General features: G+C 38.0%; 1 protein-coding gene across 3 annotated transcripts; it reads right to left on the bottom strand.

Moving 5' to 3' along the window:
• Nucleotides 1–11,326: 11,326 nt before the first annotated feature.
• Nucleotides 11,327–16,940, bottom strand: LOC149138763 (ankyrin repeat protein SKIP35-like). Of its 3 annotated transcripts, none has more exons than XM_089449674.1 (5): nt 16,274–16,940; nt 14,886–15,924; nt 14,740–14,805; nt 14,067–14,499; nt 11,327–12,737 (listed from the first exon to the last, which is right to left on the bottom strand). In XM_089449674.1, the coding sequence occupies exons 2-5, from the start codon at nt 15,551–15,553 to the stop codon at nt 11,922–11,924; spliced, it is 1,983 nt and encodes a 660-aa protein (XP_089305800.1). In that variant the 5' UTR covers nt 15,554–15,924; nt 16,274–16,940; the 3' UTR covers nt 11,327–11,921. The 3 variants fall into 3 exon arrangements, with proteins under 3 accessions (XP_089305800.1, XP_089305799.1, XP_089305801.1); XM_089449673.1 differs by having other exon boundaries at nt 14,886–15,831; XM_089449675.1 differs by lacking the exon at nt 14,740–14,805 and having other exon boundaries at nt 14,886–15,831; nt 16,274–16,937.
• Nucleotides 16,941–17,195: the final 255 nt, after the last annotated feature.

The raw sequence follows: 17,195 nt of genomic DNA, 5'->3' as shown, positions 1-17,195 counted from the left end.
AAAGTATTAAAACCGGCAAAAGATAAGTTAAGAGATCCCCCCTCGTAGTTACGGCTTCATCACTAGGCCATAAACTTTTACAGATCTATTGAGATACTCTAGGGAATCTAGTCAGCACCTAGCATGTTTATCCTTCTACATCAAACTCAAGTCAGTCTTCAAGTAACATCGTTGTATTTATAGCAAAATAATTCCACATAAGTACACATGCATCCATAGATATTAATTTAAAACTTATATTATTTCCCATAATTGAGCCCATCCAAGTTTAGTTCTCAACTTTAGCTTTGATACCACTTTGTATTAGAGCTCCCAATTCATTTATGTGGTGTATCTATGGCCCTCCAAGACCAGTGTTTGCACCAATGCTCTAATACCACCCTATAACCACCTTCCACCCCCTTGTGTCATCTCGAATTGTGGGAGTGTTACTTGTTTGACCCGATCTCCAAGGTTTGTTATGAAGATGGGGTTACAACAACCTCATTTTTCATAGTCTCCCAATCTTAAAACTATTGCCACCATTGTGTTCAACTCATCGCGATCTTTCTGACAATATAAAATTGTATCTCAATCCGAGTCTCAGGTAGAAAGTTATGCCTCTTAGAAGTTTGGCCCATTAAAAGTGGCCACGTCATATAGGCAGATCCACATGGAACCCATGTGGTGCCATATCATTCCACGTGGGGTCAACATGGCATGCACCTCATACTAGGTTGAGTCTATCGACATTAGTTGTTCCACAAAGAGTTTTATTAATAATCTCTCAGTACTCTAGTGTCTGATATAGTGCCTACCTCTCTCATGAGCTTCCATTGTGCTGAAACCACTAAGGCATCAACACATAAAAACTCTACTTGGCAAGGTTCTAACAAATATCTTGAAACCTGACAGGTCATGGCAGCGTGGAACAAACAAAACTTTCCACGTGGTGCTTTATGACATCACATCATTGCCACGTTGTACTTTGTCAGATCATGTCGGCTCAGACTTGGCTTTGTACATTAAAACAACACTCTAGTGCTCAGTATCCTAGTACCTCAGGTGGGGGCGAGGGAACCACTATTATGTCACTTATCAGGGCATACTCCATGTCAGATGTTATTGCCAATCAAAGCATACCACGTGTCCAACTGTTGACATGTGCATGCTATGTGCCAGTTTCCAACTATCCATTTCACTCGCCAAAATTGGCATTTCTTCTTGCTACCTGTCATAGTTGGAGCTACTACATCATCATCATCTGGGCCACGTCACTGCCATTGAGTCATTCATGTGGGATTTCCATGTCATACTAGTACCATGCTAATCACTTGACATTCGCACTAACCATACTTGTTAATTTAGCTAATTATGTTTACCACTTGGGATTAGTAAATTAGTTTTTTTCTGAGAAAATCCTCAGTTTCTCGTTTTAAGACATTTTCCCAATTTGATGCCATAGCATAATTCGCATGTTATTTACCTCCCCAACACTACATCTATGGTTCTATTACCTTCCCTGAGTCCCATGTTTTCTAGTGTCACTCGCCCTAGATTCATGCTTCCCCAAGGTCACTTCCCCTGGTACCATGCTCCTCAGTCCTATACATTCTCAGCATCGCTTTTCCCAAGTGTCATTTCCCAGAGTTCATTTCCCTAGGACCCCTTAATTAACCATAATCCAACTCACTTGTATTGTATCTGGGGTAGGACCGACAATTTAACATTTGGGAGCGCTAACATATCTAGCTCAAGACTAAGTGTTGAGGTGTAGTAAATATCTGACTCTTAAACATATATAGGCATTGAAGAATTATTATATCCCTAAATCAATCCAGACTCGGATCTCTAAATTTTGACAACACATGAAAGAAAATAAGGGGGTTTTGCAAAACAAAGGGGGTGACCACCCTAAACACCATATTTTTTGTGTATTAAGGCACAAGGGCCCGAAGTCTCGAAACCTCTAATTTTGCATGATGACTAGCATAAGAGAACAGGTGTCCATAACACCCAATATACACATTTTTATGACAATAAGGGGTAAGGCCACCACCACCAATATTTATAGGGAATCAATGTTGCACATGGAGTAATGTACCAATCAGTGCATCTCTACTAGCCTCTTGTGGAATGGTTAAATTTATTCACGACATGTGATCTATCAATTATGTAAACATGAAATATCACAAGTTTGCATAACTGCACAAGGATAGTTAAATTTTTTCTTTCATACATCACAATTCGACTAAACAGGTTGAGCTATGTATTCATAAGCCATTGTTGTCAAATAAGTGAGCATAAACAAATAGTTTACGATATCTACCATAATCATGATATTGGACAACACAATTCAAGCATCCATTAAAATCATAGACATAATATCTTTGTAGTGATGAGCATAAGAATGAACTTCACAATTCAAGCATTCATGTACATTCATGAAACTCAAGATCTTACACCCATCATATACATAATAAGGAACACCACAGTCCATAATTCAAATATCCATAAGTAATTTACACTTATATGTGTGTTTAAAGTTGGTTGGAAACTAAAGGAGGGACTTCCACTCTCCACCCAATTATAAGTCAACTACACTGCAGCTTTCTTATAGTTGACCACCCTTGAGCTGGATCTAATGTATGAGGACATGTTTGCTCAAGGAGATTCACACCAAATGCTTGGTCAATATACTCAAGAGATGGAGTCTATTGTCCATGTGGTTTTTCAAATTCCATCTAGTAGCAAGCACCATAGTGACCCACTCATTCCTCTAAGTTCATTCATAGCGATTCACCTAAGGTTTAGATGGGGTATTGCTCAGTCTAGGAGTTGGAATCCACTATCTAGGTGGTTTATTAGTGGTTTTTTCATATCAAGCACCATAGGGGTTTACATTCCATTATCCAGGTGGTTTACCAACCACCCTATAGCAGTAAGCACCACAGTGACCCATAATGCCTTGTTTAGGTAGTTTATCATCTATACGAAAAGCACCACAATGATTAGTCATCCACTCAACCTCCCACTAACCACATGACAGGATTAGACAACACAGTCTAGTGGCCTCACACAACTTGCAAGGATTTCACCCAAGGTTCATATGGGGCATTGCTTAGTCCAGAAGATGGAATCCACTATCCAGGTGGTTTATCAGCTATATAGAAAGCACCATAATGATTCAGTCATCCAATGAGCCTCCCACCGACCACGCAATTTTAGAAAACATAGTCTAGTGACCTAACACATTCACAGGGACTTTGCCCAAATTCACGGGGGTTTAATTCATGCACAAGGCTCTACAATCAATCTCTAGCATCACTTTGTCTTCTACTTCCATTGTTCCAATAGCTCCACACACTCCACGGCCACAAACAAGTGCCCTCCATTCTACAGCAAGAGAGAAATCCAACTAAAACAAAACAAGAACCAAAGATCCCTCCACAACTATGGAGGCCTCCTCTCTTCTTTTTTCCGCTACTTTTTTTCTTCCTAGTCTCTCATTATGTTTTCTAAGAGGCTGTGGCATGTCTCCTAGATCCACGATGGGGAACAGGCACCATCCTCTGCCCTCATCGCACCAATCACATATCATAAAAAAAAATTACCAGTTGCTCTTCCCCAAGTCGTATCTCATCACAATTCTATCAAGAGGTAGCTCAATTGGCTTGCAACCGGTGGCTCTTTAATTTCATTAATTTCATGCAAGGTTGTCTTTGCATTCTTTAAAATCATGCAAGATAGCTCTGCCTCAGAGCATTGGATCCATAAGGTAGTGCCCTCCTTCAATCGATGATCACATAAATTGATTTTAAGTGTTTCAAATACAGTCTATCAGCCAACCGTGGCTCTTGTGCCCACGCTGGCATTACACAGTGATATTTATAAAAATGGGGGGTAAAATGAAAGGGTTGTCAGATACATGATACCACTAAGAAGTCATTAGCACATTCTAACAATTTTAACAATTTATAGAAGTAACTTTTCAAGCCTCTTTTAATCGAAAAAGGACTAAGCATGATTTCATGTAAATGATGGAAACTTCGTTATATTTGTATAGTGTATTCTTTTTTTCATAATTAGTAAAAAATATATTGTTTTTCCCATATCATAAGAATAATATATATATATATATATATATAAAATAAAAAATTAAATCTCTTTTACCACAAATTATCTTTAAAAAAATATCGTACCATGGGATTCATGAAATAGCTTAATTTGATACATTCTCATTACAAGTGTACTGATGATCAAAGTTTGTAATGTAAAAATTGAAATATTGGACTTTTCTTTAAAAATAGAGTTAAAACCTCTATTTGTAATATCAAAATTTATAAAATTATAATTTTTCACTCTCAAACTTGGGAAAGGTTATCACCAAATTTTGTTGAACTGCCATTATTTTTTGCAGAATACAAGATTAAGCATCCCATTTACCAATACTTATATTTATTTCATTGCCCTCGCATCACACTTTTGAAAGGCTCATCCACCTCAACATCATGGAGAACAATTCACATTATAATGAACAAACATGCCACACATTCCTGCATTTATTTAATATATAATGTGTCTTCCACATCATTAAATCCTATGAAAATGTTGTTAGTAACTCTAGCAATACTTTAAGGATTTCCTCAATTGAATGACTTCTCCAAGCATCCACTATACCTCAAATATCCTCCACTTATTTCTGAAATGTAATAGTGTGGACACATGATAGGAGCAAATGTTGAATGGTCTCTTCATTTTCTTTGCAAAAAGAACACATATTTGAGCCATGCCAATCCTTTTCTTAAACCCACAACCCATGTTAAAATCTTATTGTTTAGGACCATCCACATCATAAGTTGAGAATTCAATGGGCTTCTAAACTTATGAAGACATTTCCATCAACATTCAAAAATTTTCAAACATTGATCCTCATATTGTGTCTTATATCTAGAGTTTGGAGTATGGATACCTATTAACGGATTCTTCAACCAAATCAACTCTTCCTTTATTTCCTTTGTTCTAACATGGCTTGAATAAAAACTTGCTAAATAATCTTCCCATTCCCCAAAATCATTTCTAAGTAGTTTGAGCATTCCTATAGATGTCTATTATTGTCTCCAACTCAAGGTGAGGCCTAGATCAATAACCTCATAGATGGGAAGAATGATCAAACTTGAGTCTGATAGTATTATGTTAATAAAAGTTTTATTCTATTTTTGAAATTTAAACACTTGATTTTCAATTTTAGGTTTTTATTGCAAGAGAAAGTTTTCTCGTATTTGATGTCCTAAAGTTTTTGTTAATATAATGACATATTTCTCCAATTGTGTTGCTAACCCTATAGTCATCAATAAAGGAGAATGTTAAAATGTATTGATGATTGCCTAGCGATTTCATGTACATGCATAAGACATATTGTAAACTTACATGAAGTTATTCTTCAATAACTACCTACCTTATAAAAAGGATGCATCATTGAAATTGTTCTCCTTTCACTTGTTCATATGTAATTGAGGTGAATAAGTCCCTATTAAAGGTGCAAATGTAATGTGAGCTAATGCATATATGGGGATGTTATTGCATTATAAGATTGAAGGGTTTCCCTGAAGAATATAAACTCAACTTCAGTAGATTGTTCCCCACCCTAGAGTTTACCACATAAAATATGTGCTCTCACATCTATTTTGTTTCCTGCATTTTTTTTATTTACCAATTTATCTGATGCCTTATATAGAAGATTAAATTGGTAATATTCTCTGTTATATACTATTTTATTTGAAATCTCTTTGATCTCCAACATAAAGCCTGAAAACTTCTTGACATATGCTTGAATCCTTCTTGTATTCTTTAAAGCCATAAGACGATTCTTGGCAATCCAAACCTAGTTCCCTGGACCAAACTACACATACAAAGTTGCCTTCATTTCTTACCACGTGGAAATCCTATCTGCAATACGACCAATTGCCAAGGTCTTCCACCTTGGTTCTCCACCACAATTTTGTTATCCCTATGAGATACATAATAGCTACATTCACCTTAGCCTTATATGATCACCCACTTATCTGATCCAATTTTGGCACTTCTAGTCCCATCATACGATTCAGGTTCTTTGATCTTCACTCTCACTAATGTACCAGATGATCCTTGTCCTATTGCCTTTTTTTCAGCAATGCAATCACGTTTCTCTGCTCTCGGGCTAAGGCTACAAGAGAAGCCACCTCATCCATTAAATGCTTCAAACAATCTCCACATGCATCATGACAAGCTTGTTCCATTGTTTGTGCCAATTCCTCAAGTTCATTGACGCCATGAAGAAATATTTGTCTCATAGATACCATATCCCTCCTTATTTTTTTAAACTTCACTCCATGTCTCTGCATAGCATCGATCATCTAGACCATCTTTTCTTCCATAGATACAACCCTCTCTACCAATTTGGGGCTTTTTTTACTTCCACTTTCCCTAGAGCTCGTCATCTCACTTTTTGCACTATTACAATAACCTACACTTGCTCATATCACCCTTTTGTTCTACTTTGTGATCAAGTACCACCCATCTCGGATAGTGACAAAGAGCACTCCATGATCAATCTACTTTGATTTGCTTTGATACCACCTGTCATGCCCCTAACGACTTCACAAGGTTTTCGTCACCTTGCGATCTCTATTCATCTGGCTCAAGCATGTTTCTCCCCAATGGCTCGACCACCTTGGCAATACTTCACTCAAACTATGCCTCAGAAATCAACACTTGTTTTAAATTGTCTTAGATAAGTTATGTAGCAAAATCAATATAACCCAAAAATCAAGTGTATCTTTCTCCACTACTACACTTCCAATCACAAGTTTAATTTTGCAGCATCAAACCTTCATAACATCAGCATCCTTTAACATTCATGTGTAAACATTTTTCAGCAATCCAAAACCCATGCACAAATACACATAAAATACACCAAATGTAGAAGGGGAGTGGCCCACGGCCTTACTCCAAACAATATATTTTATATTTGCAATCTTTACAAAATGTTATTGGCACGAGTCGAGACCCTCCCTGAGTCACTAGTGAAATACAACAACAATACGCACAAAACCTGTCACATACAAGTTGTTTCCACCCATTCCACCCTATCACAAGGTCTCTAGCATTATTCGTCTATCAAAACAATCCATTGGTTTGCCTTCCAACTGAGTAGTTGTAAGAGCAACTGCTCTTCATCTCATCCATCTTGACCTACAATTTCCTTTCCAACTCGCACTATTTAATTGAATAGTTGAAGTGTTGTGATCTCCTTCCTTCCAAATCGTTTACTCCATTGTATACTTATATGTGTTGTGGCGATCCCAAGTGACATCTCTATTTGCTTATCACCATACGTCATGTCTCTACAAATCAAGCCAACCCTTGCACAAACATTCCATCTACCCACTTTGGTTGAGTTGCCCCATAGTTGGTTCCAACTCACTGACTCTTTGGTTGAGCTAACCTGTGATCGTTCCAACTTCACGCATACTTTGATTTGGTTCTTCTCAAGGTCGTCTTGGTTGTGTTGTCTATTGCACAGGGTGGGGGGATGCCCGCATCAAATGCTACATCATCTCAACCAATGTGCGCCCACATAATGCCACAAGTAATTTCGTCTCCACTATGCATGCCATGTCACGCGCGGTTCACCGAGTTGAGTCATCTTAGTTGGGCATGTGCACCCACCACCGTGCCCAATTGTGTCAATCGATTGTTTTATGCGGCCATGTCGCCTAGATCGCATGGGAACCCCAAATTTGTCCAAAACATCACAAACATAGTTTCATTTTTTGTGATGTCCATCTCATCACCCTTGCATGTCTTCCATTAAATGCACACCCACCCTAAGAGCCTTACAATAACATGGGAAAACCCCAGAATGGAGAAACACCCATCAAAATTAAACTTCTATTTTTCAAGTAAATCCAATTTTATAATACAAAAACACGCCCACATATAGATTACCTCACATTACAGTTGCACATCCAATAGAACCTCATTCTATATGGAAGAGTGAAAAGAGAACAATTTCCATAATACATGTGGTAAAAAACATTTTTAAGATAAATTGAAAATTGAAAATTAATTCGGTCTAAATTTGCAAAATGCATTAAACATGTACACGATATTAATGAGCAATCATTAATGCATTCTAATATTTTTAACCATTTATAAAAATAATTATTCCAACCTCACTTAATGGAGAAAAAAAAAACTATGCATAGTTACATGACAGTGAAAGAAACTTTGTTATATTTGTATAGTGTATATTTATTATTTCAAAACTATTGAAGAATATATTGTTTTTCCCGCATCATAAGTACAATAGTTTTCTAATAATAAAAAAGGAACTCCCTTCTATCACAAATTAGTTTTAAGAAATCTCGTATCATGGACTGGAAGTCAGGAAATAGCTTAATTTGATACATTGCCATTACAATCATACTGATAGTCAAAGTTTAAACAGAGTTGTAATCTCTTATTTATAACATCAAAATTTATAAAATTATAAATGTTCTCTCCAACACAGGAAAGTTTACACCAAATTTTGTCGAACTGCCATTAGTTTTTGCAGAACACAAGATTATGCAACCCCTTGGTATATTATGCAACCCCATTACCAAGACTCGTATTTATTTCACTGCCTTCTGCATCACACCTTCGAAAGGCTGGTCCACCTCAATATCATGGAGAACAATTCACATCGTAATGAACAAAAACGCCACAAATTCCCACTTTTATTTATATGTATAACATTTCCTCCAAATTGTTAGTCTGAAAAAGTTGTCAGTAACTCTGGCTATTAAAACGCAATTCGCAAGAGTTTGATGGCTCCTGACAAGACAAGAAATGGATTTAAGAATAGAAAGGCAAAAGTTTGATATCAACGGATAATGTAGAAGAATGCAATGGACCAAATTGAAAGAATGGCATGAAAAAAAGATTATGGTTATGGAAGGTTTTCACACGGATTTGTTCACTGGGTCTGGCGCACACGTATTTGTTCACTGGGTCTAGAACACAGTTGAGTGAATTGTTATTCTTCCCACTCGGGTTCAAGCCTTGTTGGTGACATATTGTTGTTGAGGCTTTTCATGAGCTATAAGGAATATCTAACCGTCGCTGACAGGCTGGAGGGTGGGGCACCTCCCTAATGTATAAAAAAAACATCACATGATAACCACTACAAGCCAAAATTGGCCCACAATGTTATCACCAAAGTGGAGTACGCTATTCTCTACACCTCAAAACCAGCAACCTGAATTGCAAAGCTTTTGGTGCAAGTAATGCATATTATTAACCATATGTGTCAATCTGATTCACCAACGAGGCCAGTTAAAAAAATATGTCAAACAATGGACTAGCGAAACACAATATCAGACTATCTGTTCAAACTCGTGGCCAAGAAGACTGAGCAAAAACAAAATTGGTAGACACCGAAAAAGGTGAAAGCCATTGGACCTCAATAAACAAAATGCAATAATAATAAAGATGCAGTTACAACCTTTACCAATATGACAAGTTAGATAAAAAAAGAGATTATTTGCATGTAAAATTGTTTTGTCAATTCCCACCCTTCACATCTAATAATATCACAACGGCTAGAATTTGTAAATAATAGTTGCAGACCTTTTCAAAGATATGGTGAGAATGTGAATGGAATTATCTTTGAGCTCAAACTTTAATAACTCAAAATACAAACAAAATGAGACTATTCAGCATATACTGCTGAACAACATTTGCAGTGATTCTGCGGATTAGCAATCCTGAATCTTGATTGCTAATGACATCAAATCCTGAATTCAAGCATCAGAATTCATCACTAGCCGCTTAGACAAAGACACCGTGGAGCACTTTTCTTCTGCATCCAAGGATGTCTACTCCTTGATTTTATATTATCATTTACATTCCAGTGCTTTCTTCCAGTTTTTTATTTTCCATGGTCATTTTCCTCTGCACCCTAGGGTATCAAGTCCTTGATATCATATTATCATTAGGATTCCAGTGCTTCTCCCAGTTTTTCAGGAGATAGTTTAATCAAACAAAATGAGACCATTCAGCATATACTGCTGAACAACATTTGCAGTGATTCTGCGGATTAGCAATCCTGAATCTTGATTGCTAATGACATCAAATCCTGAATTCAAGCATCAGAATTCATCACTAGCCGCTTAGACAAAGACACCGTGGAGCACTTTTCTTCTGCATTCAAGGATGTCTACTCCTTGATTTTATATTATCATTTACATTCCAGTGCTTTCTTCCAGTTTTTTATTTTCCATGGTCATTTTCCTCTGCACCCTAGGGTATCAAGTCCTTGATATCATATTATCATTAGGATTCCAGTGCTTCTCCCAGTTTTTCAGGAGATAGTTTAATCAAACAAAATGAGACTATTCAGCATATACTGCTGAACAACATTTGCAGTGATTCTGCGGATTAGCAATCCTGAATCTTGATTGCTAATGACATCAAATCCTGAATTCAAGCATCAGAATTCATCACTAGCCGCTTAGACAAAGACACCGTGGAGCACTTTTCTTCTGCATTCAAGGATGTCTACTCCTTGATTTTATATTATCATTTACATTCCAGTGCTTTCTTCCAGTTTTTTATTTTCCATGGTCATTTTCCTCTGCACCCTAGGGTATCAAGTCCTTGATATCATATTATCATTAGGATTCCAGTGCTTCTCCCAGTTTTTCAGGAGATAGTTTAATCACTAGTTTAATCATTTTCATAGGCTACTCTGAAACTTCGGAGCACAGAAACTGAGACTATTCAGCATATCCTGCTGAACAAGTTTCATAGAGATGTTATGAATCAGCAATCCTGAATCTTGATTACTGCTGGCATCCAATTCAAGCATCAGAATTCATGACTCTACCCTCAGACAAAGACACCATGAAACATTTTTCTTCTGCACCAAAGGACATTCAGTATTTTGTTTCATATTGTCATTTGCAATGCAGTGTTTTCTTCAAGTTTTTCAGTCCATAGTCATTTTTCCTCTGCACCAAAGGATATTAACTCCTGATTACGATCATTAGGATTCCAGTGCCTTCTTCCCATTTTTTGGTCAATATCTCAATCACCATTCTTGTACAGTTTTCAAAATTTCAACATGGCTCACATGAAACTTTGGAACACAGAATGTTATAAAACGGTTTCAATGATGCACGCTATATAAGCCAGTCAATGCAGGTTTGATTGTTATACTCCTAAATGAATTTTTAAGTAAAAATAATATATTTTTTGTGCAGTCCACAAACATTACTTTAATTTGATAATTCAAAGAGTATTATATGTTCTGCACAAGATATCAACTAAGAAAGAAAAATGATTTCAAATCACCATTTTAACTGTATCAAATCCATTTTTATATATTTGCATTCTGATAGCAAACCTTTTTCATATTGTTAAAGTTCTCTGTGCCATGCCTTGACTATCAAGGGGAAGAATCCACAATTTCTGATTAATCCATGCCCCATGTTCGTGGAAAATTAGGCATAGTCCAGATAAACCCACCACTAATACATAATCTTCAAACAAGATATCTTGTCTATGACCTAGAAAAGGATGTACACTAGAGTCAGGACTCTGGGAAGATCCATCAACATGTTCTCTTCCAAAACCTTGTTTCTCAGGCACTTGAGTATCGTACATAACTCAAGATTACAATTAAAAAAACAGCCATTCTGAAAGCACAGGTATATAATGCATGGAGCAGAAAATGTGCTGATTTTGCGAAATGTAATCTACAGATAAGCATTACCAGAAGAATTCCAGTGACATGCTTGCAGTAGAATTCAAAATAAAGGAACTAGCACCTGCTCTGCCACGCATGATTGAATATCCTCAATGATATACTTTTTCATTGAGTCAATATTCACAAAGAAGAGTGAAAATTAAACTTATTAACAAAAATTGCTGAGCAAAAATGATGGTAAGTTAGACTCTAGAATGTCTAATAGATCTTCCTTGCTGCAACTTAAAACTTGTTCCTGTGACCTAAAAATACCCGAACTAAGCCTCCATGCTGCCTCCACTAGCTGACCCCTTAACCATTGGGATAGGAGTACCCCAGATGCATCAGTGCATTCTTTGTACAAAGGTAAGTACGCTATAGCTACCTGCAATTGATTAGGGAGATCCTGCAGAAATAGAGGGGACATACCTCGCATGATCACTCGCATTACATTTAAGTAGTGATTTTGTCCAAACTGACGACCTCTTAAGAATGCTTCTTCTGACCAATATTCTTGTAAGAAGGTACGCAATTCAGATGTTACTGCTTCATCCTCTGATTTTGCAATAATGTTTGCCGTCTGGTATGTAGCTTCAGGATTACTTAGGAAATCAGCTTGCAAGAGGAAAGCTACACCTTTCAACGAACCACCACTACGCTCCCCAGCAGCTTTGATAATCTCAACACTCAAAGTAGATAGGACATGCTGAGGTACATGAGGCAATAGGTAATTCGCTATTTCCACTTTGCTACTTGATGCCGCAGCTGTGAGGGCAAGACAGAGTTCCATGTCCCTGCAACCTCTCTCAACAAACCACTGCACAACTTGCAGGCAGCCCCTCTCTGCAGCTCTCATGAGTGGCCCCAAAAAGGCAACTGCATTCCCTTCCTCCACAAGACATTCCATAGTCCCGATCTTTTTATAATGAGATGCAAATCCCAGTGCAAGATCCACATCCACATCCAAGCTGTTACGCTGGGCAATCTACGAGAAAATAGGCGATGTGTTAGAAAAACAAAAACAAGCATTACAGGGTGAAGAGAAACAAACAGAAAACAAAATTGCAGCAAGAAAAAAGTATCAGAATCTTTGGAACACAACTTGAGAACAAATTGAAATAACACGGTGAGATAGAAGGTGCATGGCTCAGCAGCATCCATAGTGGAGGTAGCATAGCCTCAACCAAAGTCCAAAAAGTTAAGGCTATAGCATAGAAATGCAGCATGTACACATGTTCTTAGTCTAAACACTTACTGCAAATGCTTTGCGCATTTATTAGCTAGGCAACAAAACTCTAAAACTGCATGATCCCAGAAAATTCTGATTTGTGTAAGCTTCTCATCATTGCAAAATGTAAATGTATTTAGTAACCAGATAAGTTGCAAAAAAGCAGACCTAAAATAGCTGCAAACATCCATGCACCAAAGAACAAAGGGATTTCTTGACAAATTTATAACAGGGTCTCATTAAAACAGATGCATAATATCTAGCCTGAAAGATGTACAGAGGCTGCACTTCATGTCTAACCCAAGTTACAACTGAAAATATGGGAAAAAGCATATTTATTATATATGCATTAACCATTTTAGTTTGCAATACCGTGATTGCTTTCTGGCCATGCTACTGCTAAAGAGATATGTGGGTTAGAAAGAGATGAGGTAATTAGGATCTGGATGAGGAATAGTTGTCTGTGATCTAAAAATATTGTTTTCTCAATGGCATTCAGATGCCCAAATCAGCATTTATTGCCTAGGCAATGAAGCTCTAAATTTTAAAACAGAATAATTGCAGAGACAATTCTAATTCACATAAGTTTCTCATCATCACAAATTGTAAAAGTACTTAGTAACCAGATAAGTTGCATAAAAGCACACCTAAAATAGCTGCAAACATCCATCAACCAAAGACCAAAGGGTTTTCTTGACAAATTTATAACATGGTCTCATTAAAACATTTGCATACTATCTAGCATGAAAGATATGCAGAGCCTGCTTTTCATGTCTAACCCAAGTCACAACTGAAAATATGGAAAAAGCATATTTCTTATTTATGGATAAACCATATTAGTTTGCAAAAACAAGATTGCTTCATGGTCATGCTACTGCTAAAGAGGTATTTGCATTAGAAAGGGCAGGGGTGACTAGAATCCAGACGAGGACTAGTTCTCTGTGATCTAAAAACTATTGTTTTATCATATGGTATTCACATGCCTGAATCGCAATAGACAAGCAATAACAAGGTATGAAAATATTCAATTGCTAAGACATGATGTTTTATCTCAATAATAGATAGCAAAGGCTGAGAACATGCTACCTGTAACAGAATCCGCACAAGCTCAGTGCTCCCAAAACGTGCAGCTTCAAGGAAGCACTGGTTGACATTATCAGCCCCTCCTTCAACAAGCATTCCTAACAAGCCTTGCATTGCACTTGCAGCAATTCCCGATGCCCAACCTGGATCTATTGCACTAGAAAAGAGTGTAAGGGGAAAGCAAGCTGCATCAAATGCTTCTGTGAAGTCTTTTCCTGTCAACCGATCCCCTGCAAGATCTAAAAAGGTCTTGAAGGCCGATAACTGCAATTGGATCTCAATGGCTGAACTGTGCATTACTCTGTCTCCACTTCCTTGGCCACGAGAATGAGAGCCAATGCACTTGAGAGCCCATTCAGTGAATCTTTGTACCTTTGCAGCAGCTTCGGCCTTCAACACCTCATCACCGTTGCACTCCTGAAGACGTTCTCGCAGCCTGTCAACAGAGTTTTCATATAATGTTATTGACAGTCATGACTGATTCCAATCATCAGATCTAGTTATATGCTATATTCGCTCTCAGATGCAAAATCACAATCTTATGCTGTTATTGTTTGGCTTTTTGTTACATCGCAACATTAACAGGCATCTTTATCTTAAATCATAATTCTTCCTGCTCAACAGAATAGCACCAATTAAAAGTTCATTCAATAAATTAACCTAGTTGATAACAGACCTTCTGTTCCAGATTTGGTGGCCATTTAAGGGTGCCAAATCCATTGTAATGCATATGTATTTTGAGCTGCAAAGGGACAATCAGAATGGGTACCAAGCAAAAAGGAAAGGAGTTATGAAAGTTGCAATTAACAAAAGATTCCATACCTTTGTGCCATGAGAGTGACAGTGTCTGCCAAGCTCATTGTCCTACTCCTGCAAGCTGAAACACATGAAGCAAGAAACGAAGTCCTCAGAGCTGCACGAGTGAAGTCTCGAGCACCCATTCTTATAAGTTTCTCAATCAGCCTCGTAACCCCTGCAAGCTCCTGCTGTGTACTTAGGAACCAGATGGAATCAAGGGCAATACACAAGGCATCATTCAGTCTCTGAGTGTCTGCCAAGGGAATAAGGCTCTCTGCAAGAGCCCAATCATGGGAACTTACAGCAGTCTGAAATGTTCTGCCTAGCTCAGCTTTATTACGCTTTGAATCATCACCAGTTTTACCGTGTCTACCAAGATCCGAGTCCTCCAATGTAGTCAGGTTAACCATTTTTCTGTGACCAGAACCATCCGAGAACTTTGGTGGGCTGTTACCTTCACCAGATGAGCAACCATTGCTAGACTCACCTCTCTCACCGCTACCAACTCCGGCATTGATCCTACAACCAAGCTCATCACCACTCTCCATCTCTGAACAAACCGAGTTTGTTGCTGGGGAATCCTCGGTCTTACCAAGGCAAGTCCCAGAATGGGTTCTAAGGGTGTTCTGCAATGCTTCCCTTACAATCTCACCTTTGTTATCTTCATCCATCAATACCATTTCTCCTTCCATTTTATGGTTTCCTGCAAATCTACACAATCTATTTATAAACAGGGAATCTGCTTTAATTTTTCCAAAACCCGATCGCAACACCTTATAGTTTAAGCACTTTTACAGGTCAGGGAGCCGAGAAAAGATTAGCTGTCAAATCCAATAACCTGCAAAGACCCAATACTGACTTCTCAACAGGCTCCTCAGGAAAATAAGTTACAGAGGGTGGAATTACACCGAGAACTTCCCAATGGTTTTCAACCAGAAGACTAAAATGCCTCCCCTTCACCTCGCTTCACCTATTTACAGATCAAAAGATGCTTAGAATGCTCCCGAATGCAGATAAGGTATCAACCAAAAGCAAATTCTTTTTGAGTTCAGAATACTTGATCCTAAAGCGCCCAAGCATAATTTCATCAAATAGAGAGAACCCAAATTTAAAAAGAAGGAATTCGCCAAGTATGGCCAGGACCCAACAGGTTCTGATATATATAAAAGATATTGAGTTGAGAGAAAATCAAAATTAATAGAAATGACAAGAACCCGGTACAAAACAGGGACTCGAAACATATATAGAGGAAAGCCGGTTAAAAGACAAATAGAAATTAACAGAAATAAGAAGAACCCAGTTCAGACAGCGGCTAAAATTATAAACGGAAAATACCCAACTGATAAATAAATAGAAATTGATTGAAATGACAAGAACCCAATTCAGAACAGGCACTATAACAGTAGGATTACCTCCAAAAGCGCCTGGATAAAGCACAGATCAGTCACAGATATGGCATTTGGTGGCGCCCTGAATCGCAGATTGATGAAACGAATATACCTAATGTGAGTAAAAATGAAATCAAAGCTCAAATCGAGCGCTAGCTTTAGTGGGTCATGACCATTCCCAAGAGCCCTGACCCTTCCTTTAAATTTAGCGAACCATTTGGCTAAACCTTACCTATTTATCCCTTCACATACTTCGCTAAGTCATCCCCAAAATTGCAGAAAAACCCCCAAGGGTTTCAAGCTTAATGTCCACAACGCTGAAATGGGCTTGTTTTGATGAAGCTCGTGAGTCTGTTAATAACCTCAGATCTGCCAATCACATTCAAAATACGTATTGATTCGCCCAATCAATGGAACGGAATGGCGAGTCTATAATCACTGTGTCTCCGTCTGCCGTATACCGGATGTGTACATGCCTATCATGGCTGGACGATTTAATTGTCCCGTTCTCAGAATCGGATGGTGCACGCTCGCTGCACGCATTCCGTGGCCGGAGCCGGGCCTGTTCTAATTGCAAAATTTCACATCAATTGACGGGCACCTTTATGTGGAGGTATACTCAGTGAGAATACATCCATATTCGGCTCGGGCACACACCAAATTTTCACGAGTATATACCTAACATTTAGTGTCTTTTATCTCGGACTGCAGATAATACAGAACAGGAGGTGGATGTCCAGTCATTGAGTATACTTTCGATTAACAGGCATTTTAATTTGTTTGTGGAAGGCATCGCAAGACGTGGCGCAGCTAGATTTGAGAGGAAATTTCACTCTAAAGGTTAAAAGCAAAGGTAACTGGGACCAAATTTGGCAGCTCTGGAAAACCAAAACCTTCCGGATTTTAACGGATTTTGACAACTAATTTAGTGTAGAATCTGCCAATT

The sequence above is a fragment of the Pinus tabuliformis genome, chromosome X (genome assembly GCF_031772625.1).
Source record: "Pinus tabuliformis cultivar Carrire ecotype Pingquan chromosome X, CPIR1, whole genome shotgun sequence".
Taxonomy (NCBI): domain Eukaryota; kingdom Viridiplantae; phylum Streptophyta; class Pinopsida; order Pinales; family Pinaceae; genus Pinus; species Pinus tabuliformis.
Note: the sequence above shows the minus strand (reverse complement) of the source record. Positions and strands in the feature narration are given on the sequence as shown.

Excerpts from the sequence above, each read along its gene's own strand:
- LOC149138763 (XM_089449674.1), bottom strand. The coding sequence starts at position 15,553 with ATGGAAGGAGAAATGGTATTGATGGATGAAGATAACAAAGGTGAGATT. Across the intron at positions 14,500-14,739 it reads CACCAAATCTGGAACAGAAG|GCTGCGAGAACGTCTTCAGG; the intron begins GTCTGTTATCAA and ends CTCTGTTGACAG. Across the intron at positions 12,738-14,066 it reads TTGTGCGGATTCTGTTACAG|ATTGCCCAGCGTAACAGCTT; the intron begins GTAGCATGTTCT and ends ATTTTCTCGTAG.